The sequence below is a fragment of the Xenia sp. Carnegie-2017 genome, unplaced genomic scaffold, assembly GCF_021976095.1.
Source record: "Xenia sp. Carnegie-2017 unplaced genomic scaffold, XeniaSp_v1 HiC_scaffold_19, whole genome shotgun sequence".
Classification (NCBI taxonomy): Eukaryota; Metazoa; Cnidaria; class Anthozoa; order Malacalcyonacea; family Xeniidae; genus Xenia; species Xenia sp. Carnegie-2017.
In genome coordinates, this window is record NW_025813481.1 from 6,342,659 (window position 1) to 6,360,410 (window position 17,752).

General features: G+C 34.4%; 2 protein-coding genes, 1 long non-coding RNA gene and 1 other non-coding gene across 6 annotated transcripts; 1 reads left to right on the top strand and 3 right to left on the bottom strand.

The window, feature by feature from the left end:
• Positions 1-30: 30 nt before the first annotated feature.
• On the bottom strand, positions 31-9,631 carry LOC124439604. Its single transcript, XM_046989867.1, has 21 exons — positions 6,434-9,631; positions 6,132-6,207; positions 5,975-6,053; positions 5,702-5,829; positions 5,271-5,337; positions 4,984-5,173; positions 4,747-4,794; positions 4,587-4,661; positions 3,906-4,112; positions 3,686-3,801; positions 3,577-3,615; positions 3,167-3,230; positions 3,003-3,100; positions 2,021-2,069; positions 1,813-1,899; positions 1,539-1,625; positions 1,185-1,335; positions 940-1,070; positions 475-588; positions 333-397; positions 31-265 (listed from the first exon to the last, which is right to left on the bottom strand). The coding sequence occupies exons 1-21, from the start codon at positions 9,629-9,631 to the stop codon at positions 139-141; spliced, it is 5,196 nt and encodes a 1,731-aa protein (XP_046845823.1). The 3' UTR covers positions 31-138.
• Positions 5,460-5,531, bottom strand: Trnat-ggu. Its single transcript has one exon. It is a non-coding gene; the product is annotated as a tRNA-Thr (tRNA).
• Positions 9,632-9,659: 28 nt separating the features above from the next.
• LOC124439608 (DNA excision repair protein ERCC-6-like) lies at positions 9,660-12,336 on the bottom strand. 3 transcript variants are annotated; one of them, XM_046989877.1, is made up of 3 exons: positions 12,203-12,336; positions 11,384-11,763; positions 9,660-11,311 (listed from the first exon to the last, which is right to left on the bottom strand). In XM_046989877.1, the coding sequence occupies exons 2-3, from the start codon at positions 11,646-11,648 to the stop codon at positions 9,660-9,662; spliced, it is 1,917 nt and encodes a 638-aa protein (XP_046845833.1). In that variant the 5' UTR covers positions 11,649-11,763; positions 12,203-12,336. The 3 variants fall into 3 exon arrangements, with proteins under 3 accessions (XP_046845833.1, XP_046845835.1, XP_046845834.1); XM_046989879.1 differs by lacking the exon at positions 12,203-12,336 and having other exon boundaries at positions 9,660-10,786; positions 11,240-11,311; positions 11,384-11,757; XM_046989878.1 differs by lacking the exon at positions 12,203-12,336 and having other exon boundaries at positions 9,660-10,205; positions 10,356-11,311; positions 11,384-11,757.
• A 2,759-nt stretch (positions 12,337-15,095) lies between these two features.
• LOC124439610 lies at positions 15,096-17,741 on the top strand. The gene is made up of 2 exons (XR_006946390.1): positions 15,096-15,346; positions 17,312-17,741. It is a non-coding gene; the product is annotated as an uncharacterized LOC124439610 (long non-coding RNA).
• The last annotated feature ends 11 nt before the right edge of the window (positions 17,742-17,752 follow it).

A 17,752-nucleotide genomic window follows, 5' to 3' on the forward strand; every position in this document is an offset into this window, starting at 1 on the left:
GAATAAATATATTTTTCTCACAAATAAACGTTTTTCCTAAGTAAAAGTTATAATCACATAAATTTCAAGCTAATTTGACAAATAAAACACGGTAAGAAACGAGTGTAAAAGAAATCTAGACCAAGAATAACGACCACATCACTTCATCCGTTTAACCGACTGCCCAGAAATGTCTTTCTTCAGGCCATATTTACATTTACTTGTTTTACAAAGACAGAAAAACTCAGATTTCTTCACGGTCCAAAATTTTTCACCGTAGTTAGAACTAGAAATGAAATAAAGACAAGTAAAAAAAAATCATATATTGCAAAAGCCATGAGAACATATCGTACCAAATTTCTTCATAAGGATAAATGTCCCTCGCAGCAAAAAACGCTATCCGAGGGCAACACTTGACCTGTAAATAAAATACATTTATTAAATATATCAATTCAGCTTAATGATCGTTGAAGTTATACAGATGCTATAACAAACCTGATGATCAGTAAAAACGCGCACAGGTAGAATATTAGGATCACAGGAATGGTTTATGAATCGAGTGATGTTCCCATAAAACTTTGCATCAAGGCAGAATAATGCAGATTGACCCTATAGTTGTAGGACATAATCAAAGCTGATACATGCAATACAAAATACGCGTCTTATTACGTCAATCAGCATACCAAAGAAAGTGAACGGTTTGAACCCGGGAGTATCGTTACATGTTTGTAGATGTACATCGTCCAGGTTAGTAGAGTCCTGAGAGAGATGACTCTGAAGATGACTGCCGCTAAGGTTGTCGAAACGTCAGTCAACAACGACAAAAACAGTCCTTCTCAGGACTATACTAACCTGGACGATCTACATCTACAAAAATGTAACGAGAAAAAAACTTACTAAATAATAGATATCTTTCTATAATAGTCGACTTTACAAATCAAAAGTGTAACATTCCCTTACCTTAAGATCAAGATCAAACAAATAAGAATCATCGTCGCGTTGATTTGCCTCGCTATCAGTTAGTACCTCGCCTATGTACTCGCAAACGAAAGTTCCTTTAGGTATAAGTTCCTGAGTACGGACAGCCCAACCTGATAATGTCATTGAAAAGAGATCACGTTTGTTCCAAATAAAATAGATGCCGAGATTCTTTTATGTCAATTCAAATGTATAGATATTGTTATATAATGATAATATTTCAACACCTTTCTCTGCTGTTTTGAAAAGTTGTAGAGCTACGTTAATACCATGTTGAACCACACGTTGACGACACGTGGACCAACATTTACATTTCATGTTACATTCATAAACGTATGGACGGTCTTCTTTAAAAATCTTACTGCTGATTAGACCAGCCTATAATAATGAAGATTCATAAATAAGTAGAAGAATAAAAACCGTAAGAGTAAATTTGCTAGTTCAGGGTTTTTTATTGAAAATTGCACTGTACAACTTATTAGAAACACATTTTAAAAGGAAACTGCCGAACATGTCATCAGACCAAGTCCTTGAGCTTCACATGCTTGCTAACAGTGGAACGTTAGTAATGTAATTTTTACCTCATTATACCAAAAACGCCTAGGATAAGACAACATGACGCAATCACATGCACTCTCGTCTGAACATCCATCTGAGCAGTTGCAACCCTGCGTCAAAAATGTCATAAATTTCACCAAAATACAATGAAATTAACATGAAATTCTTTCCTTTCAATAGATGCCATGAGTTGTATGATACCCCCTTCCAGAAAGTGGCAACCAAACTTGTTTTATACTTCTTGACGATGAGGGAAATTGTGGGAGGGGGGGGAGGGTTGTAAAGACAACTACTTACGGAAATTCCACGAACAAAACTTTGACTTTGACTTTCCAAATTATTACTGACATAAACAAAGTGTTCTGGAAGATCCTCATCATCAACCTGAAAATTAACATCAAAGAAAAACCACATGTGGTAGCATGGGGGAGAAAATTTTGAATCTGAAAGGGAGGTACATAGTATACATAGTATACGGTAATAGTGTAAACATCAACTTTCATACTTCATTAATACAAGGTATTGGTCGTTTTTCCAAACCACGAGAGATGTCTCTGGAGAATACATAAATGAGAAATAGTTAAGATGATTGACTAAAAAAATTCAACCATTCTACAATATGACTAACACAGACGATCAAATATGAGCACAGAGTAACACAGAGGATGAACCATAATCACAGAGTAACACAGAGGATGAACCATAATCACAGAGTAACACAAAGGATCAAATATGAACACAGAGTAACACAGGGGATGAACCATAATCACAGAGTAACACAGAGGATGAACCATAATCACAGAGTAACACAAAGGATCAAATATGAACACAGAGTAACACAAAGGATCAAATATGAACACAAAGTAACACAGGGATGAACCATAATCACAGAGTAACACAAAGGATCAAATATGAACACAGAGTAACACAGGGATGAACCATAATCACAGAGTAACACAAAGGATCAAATATGAACACAGAGTAACACAGGGGATGAACCATAATCACAGAGTAACACAAAGGATCAAATATGAACACAGAGTAACACAGGGGATGAACCATAATCACAGAGTAACAAAGGGATGAACCATAATCACAGAGTAACACAAAGGATCAAATATGAACACAGAGTAACACAGAGGATGAACCATAATCACAGAGTAACACAGAGGATGAACCATAATCACAGAGTAACACAGAGGACCAGCTATGATCACAGAGTAACACAAAGGAAGAAATATGAACACAAGGATCAAATATGAACAAAAAGTAACACAGGGGATCACTATGATCACAGAGTAACACAGGGGATCAGCAATACTCCCAGCGTAACACAAAGGACCTGCTACGAGCAGAGAATAACGCAAAGGATGAGTAATGTATTTCCTCTGAACGTTAGAAGATTGAGAAATTCGCTCATTCAAATCAATGAACCTTTCAATCAAAATAATGAAAAAATTTAGCCTCTGCAACAAATTACAACACACCTAGATATAAGACGCTGTTTGCGAGAACATTTTGACAGTCTTTCTAGCAACTCCATGTTCTTTAACTGTATATGACACGGGGACCCCACTGGTACAAGCTAAAAATAAACCCATGACAAAAATTAACGCAAAATTAGAGAGAGTATTTACGAAAAATTTCTTACTTCAATTGGTGTTTTTTTGTCGACATCTTGAATGTTTAAGTTAGGTCGATACATTGAAAGAATTCTTAAAAGACAAAAAGTTCTCGTGAGCTTATATGACAAATACATGCATGTCAAAAAACCTTTTCAAGCCGACAATTTCAAAAAATAAAGAAAAAAACACACTCCAAAAACATCATCTTGTAAACTCAAGATTCGAGTTATAACAGCAAGAGACATGATTTAAAGCAATATTTCGACTTTATTTCAAAGTCATTATCAAGCTAAATTAAAATGTTGTCACTTTGTGTTATGACCAGAATCATGAGTTTACAAGATGATGTTTCCTGGAGTGTATTTTCTCATTTAAATACATGCATCTCGTGTAAAGTTTTAAATGAACATTTTCATGATAATATAGTGAGCCTTACTTGATATTTTCAAGTTTCTCTTCTCTGGCTGATATATGCCTAATACAAACATAAATACTTTTACAATTTACGTTACAAACAAGTGCGTGACACACGACAGGAGACTTACAAAGCCGTAGCGTCAAAAATATTTTTAGCATCCACGTGAACGCTTTTGTTGAGAAGCAATTCCATAATATGAATATCTCCAGCTAAAGCAGCCCAATGTAGACATGTATTTTGTTCCTGTAGTGAACAATCATTAAAGTAATGATAGACAAAATATTTTCACAAAAAGTGCAGAACGACGTTTGAAAAACTTTCTTCGGATCATTTTACTTCGCACTCACATTATCCAGGATGTTCACATTTGCTCCCCATTTCAACAAACATTCCGCAGCATCCTTTCGCATCCCTTCAGCAGTCCACATCAACGCCGTCCATCCGCCGTTATCCTGTTCGTTGATGTCAACTTTACGTGTCTCCAGGAGCAAGTTTATAATCTCTACCGATGATTTTTGAGCAGCAAAATGAAGAATTGTCATACCCTGACAATCCTATACAAAGACCAAATTATCGATGGCGATTATAGCTGAGTGAGTTTCTACGTTAAACAAGGGGAGCTATCACTCTTAAAGATTTAAAGGCCATTGTACTCAAGGGCGTAGGAAGATTGGGGATTTCAAAAGAACTTAACTCGGTATATCATGAATATATGAATATGAGCCTCCCTAATTATCGATCTTCCTACGTCCATGATTGTACTTAACAGTTCTTTGCAAGTTGCGGAATAAATTGAACAAAACTTTAAAGGAATGGTTTAATAATGAAAGACTGTACAATGCAGGACCCCCCCAGTCACCCCAATGAGAAACACAGCAGTGATGTGGCTATCCTGAATAAATATAAAATAATAAGAACGATGATGATTTGAGCACGACGATTTGACTGACGTTCATAACTTAACTAATAAAACACTAGCAAAACAAACTTTACGCAGTTGTAAATTCAGACAGGATCTTCAAAATTACCTTCAGGTTGAAGTTCACAGTATGATTAATCAAAAATTTCACAGCTTCAGTTTTCTTGTGTTCAACAGCATCAAACTTGTACCAATAAACACACAAAGTAATAAATCTCAACTGTACAAGAGATATTTTACATTAATGGTAAAAACTAACAACGGCTTACCAAAGGTGTTCGCAGACTCGTATCAAAGGATGAAACATTTCCACCAACCTGATATAAACAATGCAAGTGTGAGTGTATAATGAAAAATGTATGATGTAAAAGTGTATTATATGTCTTTCAATGCTTTACTAGCAGAACAAAGTACTCAAGTACTTGATAAAATTTAATGGTTTGTTAACGTCTTAAGATATCTGACAACAACTTTATAAAAATAACTTTTCATTTAAATGTACAAACCATGGAAAGTATTTTTAAAACTTGAACATGACCAGCAGCAGCAGCTGCATGCATGGCCGTTTTATGTTTCTCTTGTGGTATGGTTGCATTCACATTACATGACGAAGAAAGAACCAATACTTGCAAGACTTTGCCTTGCTTCGCAGCAACGTATAGTGAACGTGACGAAGCACGATAGTTCTTTATATTGCTAAAAGATCGCAAACATACAAACAATAGTCAATTGACAGTTCCACTTCCTTCCTTCTTTCAAAGATGTTTTTAAAACAAAGCATTAAAACAATGACCTGTCTCGAAACGTTTTCCTCGCGATTTCAAGTATAACATCGAATTCGCCAAGTCGCAGATAGTCGCCTGTAAAAAAATTTTAAGTTATTGTAAGCAACATTGATGGAGTTTTAAAACATACAATGTACTAACATACATAATATATTAATCCTAACACGGTTTTTTTTAACATGCACATGAAAAACATGTGACTTGGACGAGATTTGAACTCGCACCTTCGGGATACCAGTCCGCCGCTCTACCTGTTGAGCTACCAAGCCCACAGGAATTGGAGACGAGTCAAATCTCTTTTATACTGCGTATGGACGAGATATTCTCACCACTATAGCAGTTTACTGGATAACACCGTTTTTCGACTTTATTCCAAAGCCATCATCAGAGTATATATATAATATATTAATATATTAGAATTAATATATTATGTACTAACATGAATCATGTGTGTTTGCACTGAATTTTGTAGCTCTATCTTTCATATCAATGGAAAGGACTCCTTTGGATGTCTTTTTGTCGGAATAATGAACATCTTCTATTTGTTTTATGTAACTCTCTAAAGGTCTATAATGAAAGAATGTGTGTAAAATTTCAAGTTTGGCTAAACAGAAATTTCTTCAATACATAGATTACTTGATCGTTTGTCAATTGGCAGAATGGCAAAAAAAAACAACAAAACATGAACCCTGACCAACAATTATTCGCATACCGTTTACTAAGATTGAGTAATGTATCTGGACTTTTTAAATTGCTTGGCATATCGCTGATTGTCATTCGACGTCGTTTACCTTAAAAACAATGACAAGAAATCACTGATTAAACAATTATTATTTTAATTATTATTATTATTATCTTTAGGTAATTACCATCTCGGTCTGTTTTCACTAAATTTTTCGACACTCTAGTTTTGGACTTTCGTAATCCATAGTTTGATGACGGAGGCTAAAACAGGATATTAATTTCATGAATTTACACGTGAATACTTAGTTAACACTTAATGTACCTCACAGTAGTTGAAAAACAGCCTATGAATTTACACGTGAATACGTAGTCAACACTTAATGTACCTCACCGTAGTTGAAAAACAACCTGATGATTTCAATTAAAGTTTACAAACTACATATAACCGTCTTTAGATTAACGTTTTCGCGCGAATAACAATATATACCTTTTCAATCGATTCCTTTTCTCTGGTTTCAAAACTTCTACTCCATCTTACAACACCAGTATGGCGATCTTTTTCACTGGTCAGTTTTATTTTTAGATCTCTACCTACATCTGAATGTCTGTTGCTAAATTCAACGTTGTGAAAGGTGTTATTTGACGTCAATAGTTGTTGACTCGACGATTCAATTATTTCCTCGTCAACAAAACTTCGCAAATTTCGCCGACATTTCAAAGCACTGGTGGTAGGTAGTGAAATATCTGTAGTCTGGACGTTATTTATTTCATCACCAATTAAAGGTAGCTGTGTTAAATCTTGCTTAGCGAGAAGATCGTCTAAACGTTCACTTATTGTCTGCAATTGTTCGTTCTGTTTAAAACCATTTGTTCTCTCAAAATTTATTTGTGCATTTTTATCTTTTTTTCTTCTACGATTCGTCCATACACAACGGTCGCGTTTTCTTTTTCTTTTACGTCCAAACTTTGAGACGTGAGAAATGAGTGATTTGTCTGTGAAATCATTAGTGGAAGAAATTTTCCCTGGAATACCAACTTTAGAATCACATTGATTGTCTTCACCATCAAAGATTGGCGAACTAGATCTTGTATACTCTGCAGCCAAATCTTTGAACTCATTTAATACTTTGCTGATTTCTGACATGCGCATAGGTTCAGAATCTTGGATGGATGAAGAAATCATTGATTGTTGATTTGCCGGATTGCTACGTCTGCTCGTTGTCCTTCTTCGATTAACTGGCGTAAAGCGACTTGCTGGTTTCGTTTCTACAGATTTGATGAATGTACCAACAGATTCGCGAGGCCGTTCATTGCCAGTTGAAGTTAGAGACACGTCAAAACACTGACTATTTGTAGGGTTGGTTTCCAGTCCTCTTGCGGCATCATCTGGACATACCGTCTCCAACGACTCATCCAATTGTAAACGAAATTCATCATCACGACAATCCAAGTCTTCGTTTGATATATTATGAAAATTTTCGTTATTTTTAAATCTCATGTTCACCTTGTACTCCTTGTATTGCTTGCGTTTTGGTATACGTGATGATTTTCGTCGTTTTTTTGGTGATTCTTTTGAAACATTTAGTGAAGGAACTTTTCTCTTTCGGGGACATGATGCTAACTTGCCGTCACAGTCCTTGTTATTGTCCAAAGATATTTTAACACGCGATAAAACCGAATCGTTTTTACATGCATCTAATTGCTTCGCAACAATCTTAGAAATATTTTCGCTATCCTCCAAATGCTTTGAATTATTCTTAGAAAAATCTTCGAAACACCTTTTTTCTTTGTTTTGACTTGAAGACTTTTCTAAGTTCATAGAAAAACCTATTTTCTTTTGTAGAAACTTTTTCAATTTCTGTTTGGAAGTCTGTTTGTTTTCATTGGTAAATATGGGTGAGGTAGGTGGTACTTTAGACTTGATATCCGATGATGATGTAATGCTTAACTTTGCAGGAATGACTGTTTCAGGCTTACTAGTATGATTGATTACATCTTTGTTGTAACTAGTTTTCTTATCACCAATCATTGATCGTAATGAAACTTTAAATGGATCAAATTTTTTGTTGTCACTATCCTTTTTTCCTTTCTTCAATTCTGTCCGGACATCATCAAAGGGCTTATGAGATAGTTTATCTACAAATGAGAAGGCATTCTTTACTGATTTTTCTTTCTCCGTGAATATGTTGACCGATTCATATTTGTCAAATGACTCCGTACTTTCATCGGCTTTACTGATATTTGAAGGTGAATAAGAGTCCTTATGTATACCATCATTTTTCCCAACCAATGGTTCGCCCACAGTTCTCAGTTTACCATCATCCCTCAGTTCAACATCATCGCTTAATTCACTATCAGCTGGTAGTTTACTGCCAAATGTCACTTCACAATTAGCTGAGTGCTTACTATTACATTGAATGTTACGGTTTGTGATTGGTGTTTCTTTTTCCATTGATTTTGAATATGAAATGCGGTTAATATCTCTCGTACGCTTGTTTTTCTCTGTAGGTAAACCATCCAGTACTAACACATCTACATGCTGTGCCGTATATTCTTTATTTAGAACACTACCATTAACTTGTACAGCATCTTTACTTAAACCACCATCATTTATTGTTACACCTTTTTTCTTCGGAACACGTTCTTTCTCAAAAATATCAGAATCTTTCTCAGAATCTTTCTCATGAAAATGATCATCTAAGAGAAAACGGTCGTCTCGTGGCACAATACCATTTACTGTCGTATTTCTTTTCTCCGTCCCTATTGGATAAAATTTTTCAACTACATTAGCATTGGCTGGTACAAGTTCTTCCTCGCGCGTACAACCAAGTATTTGAACTCTTTTTCCTTGAGGCTCGCCATCATCTATTACAACATATTTATTCTCGGACACACCATCATCTTGTGGAGCACATAATTCTTTGGGGGAATCGTAATTTACCGGGAAATGTTTTTCCACAGAAACTATATCATCTACAGGAAAACTTTCGTCCTGAAGTACACCATCAGCTACAAGAACATGCTCTTCCTCAGGGACACCACCATCTCCTAAAACACCTTCTTTCTGAAGTACAATTGTATCTACTGCAACACATTCTTCTTCTGGCACACCATCTATTGGTACAACATCTCTCTCTGGTGTACCATCATCAATTGCTACACCATGCTCTTTCGTCACATCACAATGCACTGGAACGCAATCACGTACAAATAATGCAACATTTTCGTTCGAATCATCATTGACTTCATATAAACCATCATTTATAACATGTATTACTTGTTCTATACTCATTGTTATCTCAACATCTTCAACCAACTCCGTGCTGTTATTGCGGTTCTTTTCGGGACAACCGTTGTTTACAGTGGAAATTTCATCATGAGTATCGTGGCTGTCTTGCTCACCTACGATTTCTTTATTTTTCACGATCATATTATCCAATTCACTAGATGGTTGTAGATCTGAAGTAGTGTATTTATCTGTATTTTTCTTTCCAACAGCTACATCGTCTTCTTTCATGAATACATCGTTTTCGTTTGAACCTACATCGTTTTCATTTAAACCTACATCGTTTTCATTTGAACCTACATCGTTTTCATTTGAACCTAAATCGTCTTCTTTCGTAGCAACATTGTTTTCTTTCGTAGCTACATCGTGTTCATTTGTAGCAACATTGTCTTCTTTCATACGAGGTGAATCTTGCAAGCTAAAAACGCTAGGTATATTCGCTTTTTCGTCCACCTGTTTTTCTCACTGGAAGTGACAGCATTTTCTGGGTCATCTCTTTCGATTGCATAAGTGTTTGATTAGTTTCAACTTTTTTGAACTCGTTTATTCTATAATCACTGTTATGTGGAAAACTATGGTCAGCTTTTGGTTCTGATTCTTCAGATTCTTGTTTTGACTCTGTTTGGTCCACCTCTATCGGCACAACCGAACTATCTCTGACGTCGTTATTTCCCATCGCTTTCATTGGTTGTTCTTCACGGGCCAGGTAATTTCCTTTATCAGTTTCACAACTCATTATTTCATCGGAAGAGAGACATTGCTGTTCAAAACGAATACAAATACCATTCCTTATGCCCCTTTCGTACGTCTTTTTTTCTTCGTCATTTTCCGAGCTTCTGTCACGTTTGTAAGTGTTTGGAGAATTACCTAGCATCAAACCAGGAGTTTCGTCAGAGTCTTTACTGGCATCGATCCTACTAACTATGTTCACTACATTATCAACACATTTCAGAGTGTCAACACAAGGTAAAATTTCCGTCTTAGTTGAAGGAAGTGTTACGGGAGCTTTAAGAATGTTATTGTTATAGAACCTGTTGCCATGAGACACTTCTTTATTATCATTAAAAGTTGAAGAATGAGCTTCAACAGTTTTGACATTTCCATTGTTATGACATGTTACAATACCAGGAGCTTCGTAAACTTTAACTGAATCGTTCAATGAACCTCTTAAAGAACAAACGTCCCTGATAACAACTATGGCTGACTCAACACTAAGGCTATCTGACGAAACTTTATGCGTTGGTAGGTCTGTATGTGCCTCGACATTGCAAGATTCATCATCTTTATTGGATACAGGAGACATTCCTTCAACTTGCTCCAACCATTTTTCACTGACTTCTTTGTCGTTCAATGTCTTTGAATTTAATAAGGTCATCTCATTAAAAGTTGTAGATAAATTTTTACTTGGGCATTCGTTTTCTTCTTCTTCTTCTTCTTCTTCTTCTTCGCCAGTGACCAATTTATTATTTTTATCACCAGTGATGTCTGTAGTGTCTTCCTTTACCTCTATGATCTGTAAGCCACTGCCAACTTCAAGAACATGTTCACTAGCATCTGAAGTAGTAAATACTTCATGTTGTGAATTAGGATGTAACTTCATTAGTTCAGAACGAGATATATTATCATTCAATATAGGTTGTACATTCTCATTCTTAAAAAGCTCATTTCTCAATTCGTTAACATTCTTATCAGTTTGTATTTCTTCATTCCTATTGCAAAAATCTGTGGTATCTTCCACTTTATTTCGAATATTTTCCTCAAGATATTTCAGCAAAGGACTGTCAAATGTTGGTGATTCACTTCCAGTGATTACTAACCCATTTTGTTTTGTAAAATCTTCATATAACTCTTCACTGTTCAATGTATTAGAAACAGTTATACTAGAATGAAAAGTTTGATTGAATTCTTCACTTTCCGCATCAGACAAAGTTTCTAGATCATCTTTTATGTCATCTGCAAGAATTGTATCAATTGATTTTTGATGAATAAATTTGCTTATATATTCACCATTATTATTCTTTGTAGCAACACCTGTCTTCTCTTCTTCTTTAATGTTAGATGGTATTGATTTGACTTTATCTAAATAAGCACAACCTTTTTCAATATTTGAAGAACAATCTTTATTATAAAGAATACATCATGATTGTTTACCTTTCATTTGATTTTTTTCATCTCCTGGCAATAAAAAGTTACCCATTATCACATCTAGTTCAACATCCTTATTTACTTCCTCCAAAACATCACTATCTTGATGTGATCCAGTTGAGTTCACAACACTATTAATTGAAGCTTGGCTTGAAAATGATATAGAAATATTTTTTCTAACTTCTTGAAAATGCCCATCAGTTACATCAGTTTTTAACAAACATGGTGAATTGTTTACAGAATCTTCAGTATATGCGGGCTGGGAGATCATTGTTTCTGTTATTAGAATGCTTCAACAGGTTAAACATTCTCTCAAATATGTTGAATCTTGAGTGAGAAAATTGAACAACTGACGTTTTGCAGCATGATTTTTAGAACTGCTTTTCCTATGACAAAAAAATGACTTACAATATGGTATTTAGCAAGTTTAAGATATATTTTCATTCAAGTCATTTTTCAAAATCTCTGTTGTACATGGAAGATTTCATCCTCTACGTTGAGAATAACTGTCTTCACAATGTTATGCTTAACATATAATGTACAACAATTTATCATGTATAATATTACAATACTGTTTGTCTCTAAAAGAAACACATTGTTAGCTAAGCAAAACAAATTTTGACGAACTAAATATGAAGAACAAAAATACATCAAAAATTATACTCTCAAGTCTTCGCGAAATTCGTATTGGGTTAAAAAAATCGTCACAATCAACATAAACAACAAGAATACATTATAAAATCCAAGTGTTCAATAACTTCGATTAAAAGTTTTAGGGTTATAAAATGTATGTTAAGAAGATAGAACAACTAAAATGGCACTTACGGGCAACCATGTAGAGATTATTACATCCAGAAAGCATAAAATAACCAATATGAAATAAGTTCAATAAAATATCACTTCATTTTTTCTACCGCCAACAAAGAAGCATGCATCGTACATTTTTCATGCACTAATAGAGCGGTAAGTCAAAGATTTGCTAACCTTTTCCTCCCGGGTATAGTAAATAAAATATGTTTAGCGTATGGTCTTAAGTCTAAACACAAAAACCGTGAAATATCGGCACAGATACACTTTGCCAATTAAATTTTATTTTTGGGGGTAGTTGACTAAAATATAAAACAATGTTGTGAATGTCAGGGCTTAAGACATTGTCTAACGTTTGTTACAGTCATTATGGCAAGGTGTTTTGCATTAGAAATGGAAACTCTGCAAAAATTCACTTTGTCTACCGAAGGTACAACAAAATATTTAAAGATAATTTACGAGGTTTGTTTCTTGCTGAAAATAATCAAAGTGAAAACCTGAAACTATATCTTTTGTAAGCAATCTCTCCCCCCGGGACAAGAAATGCAAATTATAAACGCAACACTGTGTTGCGCAAATGTTACGCAACGTTAAGTTAGCTTCGTTGTTTGATTGGCTCATACATTCATTCGCATGCTATTATTGCAGACATTGTTCATTTCTCTTGTTCCTTATCTATAAGTGAATTATTAAGGCTGAGGTTATGGATGATGAACTTAGAACGATCGAGTCATGAATGAGAACATTGATCCCAAATTATTTCTATAGTTCTTTAATTATGGCTTTGCGATTGAGTCTTATATGACGTTGGTATGAGTTTTTTGAGTGACAAAGAAAAATTCTTTTCGAAATAAGTATTCTTGTGATTCCGAAAATATTTGTCACTAAAAAACTAAAGTCAAAGACAACGCTTTTAAAGAAACATTGGTGCAATCTGTTATAAATTTCATATAAGTAGGGAATACAACCTTTCCTATATTGCTTACATTGACTCACTGTAAGCCAAGTAAGATATCAAAATGATCTATTTTCATCTATAGTTCATCATCAAACAACATAGTAATTAAAAAGTAAGCCAAGTAAGATATCAAAATGAACTCACTGTAAGCCAAGTAAGATATCAAAATGAACTAGTTCATCATCAAACAACATAGTAATTAAAAACAACATTATTTATCGCCATCTAGAAAAGTTAAATTGAAAACAATATAAATTTCTGTTCAAAAACACACAAACATACTGGAAAAAGAAAATTTATGATGGTTTTTAGATTTTATTTAAGCATCGCCGTCTTTCCTAATATATGAGGTTTTTGATTCATTCATTTATAGACACGCAGTGTTGACATAGTTTTAAGCAGGTGTTTTAAATCATAAGGCAAAAAAAGTGTAAATTACATCTTTTATTATTGATAAACAATAATTTCACGACCTCGTTTTCACAAATAGAGCAAACTGGTTAACATTAGCTAAATAGGCAACATTGCTATAGACAAAATATGGCTGAGCATCTAACTTTCATCAAATAAAAGAAAGTAGAATTTGATTGATAACTTATGACTGTGATATACGTATTTATAATATAATCGCGAAGATAGTTTCCATTAATAGAAACGCCATGAAAAAAACTGAGCTACAAGAGGACAAAAGACAGAAATCATGTAATGAACAAATGAGAGAGTCTAAACATTTAATCAAGGGCAGTCTTTAATGAATAGATCATTAAAAACAATTAAGGCGAGAAATTTCATTGCATTTTTTTTGTCGGTGAATATTGCCAGGCCTGGTCAATAATGAACGAGTAGAGAAAACAGGGAAAATGGAATTTTCCAAAGACCTGATCGGATCATTTCCTGAGAGAATACGTTAATTGTTTTTCACTGGAGTTGACTGGAAAATATACCATCTGGAAACTATTGCATGAAAATGTCAAACAAGAATATTCTCTTCAAACAAATAATAAACTTTGTGGAAGACAAATTATTCAGCTACTCAGAAATTAAAACGCTCTTCAATAAAATATGATGCGCCATCTAGTTAATTAAGGCAAAATTTTAAAGGCAAGCTAGGTAATACTCAGTGGTTAATACGTATTAAAGTTAATATAAAAAAAAAAGCGGAAGAAAATAGATTTAAGGAGGACAATGCACGAATCTAACCACTATAAACGGAAGAAACTTATCATATCATATCTCATGGACGGCTTCAGTACTTATATCAGTGATAAAAAAATATGTGATAAAAATGAGGGAAAAAAACAAAGAGTCTCAAAGCGGAACATTAACGATGCATGTGGGGTGTAGCTCAAAGGAAGACGAAGCAACAAATTTATAAAGGCTAAAAGCGCATCATGAAACAGTTACTTTTTTGGCCAACGTTTGAAAATAATGAGAAATGAAAAAAAAGGACAACTAGGGAGATCACTATTACATGGCCAAGAGCCTATGAACGTAGCAGGAAAATTGAGATAGTAATTAAAACATGCAATGTTCTTACTGTTCGCGTCTCTTTATTGTATTAAAAGTAATATATATTAAGGGCACAATTTTGTTTGGTTTTTAAGAATGCTGGCAGATCATATGTCGCCATGAGAAACGGTAGTAAAAACAGATAATGAGTTAAAACAACAGAGATATTAATCTTGTAAAAAGTAGGCGATTATTTCAACTGATGAGTCATATTAAAAGGTCATGAATACAGCACCAAGCAGCTGCATCTCTACACATCTTACTAGAGAGTGAGAAGTCATTTTTCAATGCCAAATGTCGTTATTCAGTTTAATATTAAAGTTTTGGCGCCCACGTCTAGATTAAAATCAATGTAATGATTTCATCTTAACTCCCTCGCACGTAATAAGAACATTGACTCTAAATTATTTATAACTCTCATCTCGTGCAACAAAAAGGCGCACAAGTAATTATTGTTCATTCAGATTACCATCTTAATCTGATAAAAAGCCAAACGCTATAGTGGTATAATAGCTTTCAGAGATATATACTTTTGAAAGTTTGAAATCGAAACCTTCCGCCGGGAAGGCTTATATATAAATCGGACAAGTTGCGTCTTTAATCATTCAAGTACTAACCTCCACAATTTGGTTCTGTTGTTCTTATTGGAAGAAAGACTTAAGCTAACTCGCATTCAAAACATTTGATCCTTTAAGGTAAGTTATTTGACAGACAATGAAAATGTACTTATTTGTCTTCAAAACCAAAGATTTACGATTCATTTCTGTTTCATTATATCGGACCACATCACACTGAACAAAGAAAAGCTAAAAATCCATTTGTAGCACGCTTGTTACTTTACGGATTCTAAAATGTGCCGGACGAGAAATTTTCATCTCAACATAGTAAGAGTGGATACAGTTAATGCTGGTCAAAGTACTTTAAGAGAGATATCAAAGACTTAATGAAAAGTTTGTGAAATCGTCTTCATTGTTAATCATTACATAATTCCCAGAAATAAAATTCTACACGGGAATAAAAACATAAAAAGAAGAAAGATAATTGTTTTATTTTCAACTTGTTTTTGTCGGCAAACACCTGTTCGAATGTTGATCATAGTTGTTTTGCCGCTTTGCCATCATAACACAATGCGTTACGGAGGAACGATAACATTGTCTGCGCATGCGTTTATAACAAACTTCCTATATAAATTATCGACGATCTGGACAAAATGGCAAAACGACAAACTTTATACACGCTGAACAAAAAGCATTATATTCGTTGAAATACCCTTGAGATCTTAAAGTGTTTATACATGGAAAATATGTAACAGAAAAATGTCAAATTGAGTGCGGTGACGACTCTCTTATCGTGTGTGAATATCACAAAGCATGTTTTAATAGCAAGACAAGGCATTGACATTGATAAAATGAGAACAACGATGAATTTGTTCGATTGGAACGTTGAGCAATGATAAAATTTTTTTAGTTGTTTACAACCATCTTGTCGTGTTTATGTCTGATGTCACGGTTATAGCACTTTCAAAAGCAGCATGATACTTTAAAGGCGGATGTCCGACAAAAAAGTTTCAATCGTTTGAAAAATTCCCAGCAACACCTGCGCACTGCAAACTAAAACGGCGATTAACGACTGCCATACAAGCGTTTGACAAAGAGGAGTAAAAATGAATTTTGATTTCGCGTTGAAAGTTGACAATTTTACCTCGTACCGCGCGTTTGTCATATATAGGTATATGCTGTTACGTCACACACAATAAGCAACTGTAGACACATCCTTTCTATTTTGTCTATGCTATGAAAGCTGAAATCGATTTATGTATGTGAAAAAACGACAAGAGGATGAAACATACGTTGTTAGGAAACGTTTTTGATGACTCAAGAGTCATGGCTGTGTACATGGGCACATGTTCCTCTTATCAGTCGCAAAATCACTGACAGTCTATAGAATTTCAAAATACATGCACATAGGATGAACCACACTGAGTCTTTACAAAAACATCACCCTTGTATGGTAGACTGAACTGGCAGCTTCGTATAAATCCGATTAAATTTGCTAAAGATAAAAACAAACATCACAAAGACATGCGGTTAAGCGTTAATTATCTGTGGTTGAAATAGATAACATTTCAATCATGATTCAAGAGTGCTTGCAGTTAGCTGTTTGTATCGGAATTCTTTGTGTATTTTTACGTTCAAAATATAAGTAACATTTATTTATTTGTGAGGAAAATGTTCTCGTTTATTGCAGTAGCTGATAAGATGGTTGGTTGCATCGGTTTCTTTTGTTATTGGAGTGACGTTTTCCCCCAACGTGTTTTCCAAAAATTATAGAGATGTGAGGAATATTTAGTTCTTGGCTCTCTTTAATTAAACCATTGAAAAGAACCCCAGGTTATTACAAACTAAACGTATGCTTTTGGGTATATTACTGATGATCAATTACATGTATCTAAACCTCGAGAATTTTAGTTAAAAGTTCCTCGGGCTGCGCTCTCGGTTTGTAGACCATTTATTCGCTAATATCCCTGAAAGCATGCGCTAACTTATAAAATATATACATATATATATACCGTATCTATCAATCAATGGTTTATGCTAACTTTCGAAATTTTCTTTGGACATTGACAGTTCTCATGGCAAAATTATTTTCCATTCATTTAGATGACATCAACGAAATTCATTTTGGCAATTTTTTTCTTGGCAATGATAACAAGCTACACTTACGCAGCGAAAAATTGCCCACATACGCCAAGATGTCGTTCAGTCTACGATAGATGTCTTCAGTATTCCCAAGGCTTTGCAGCGTCGACGGCTTGCCAAGAATCTTTCAAAAGTTGTATGAGTCCCTGTACTTCGGGCAAAAGGAGTTTCTATCCTTATGAAATAAACCCCCGATTCAGACGAGAATGGAGCATGTAACAAGTTGAAGAAAGAACAGAAACGTACAAATATAACAAATTAGAACTGACATAGAATTATTTAGATATATATTTAAAGTAATTATCGTAACCAGACTTGTTCGTACAGCTAATTGAATAATTTAAATTTTAGGCCTAGATTATCCACTAATAATAAATTACATTAGATCAGATTTTGTCGTAT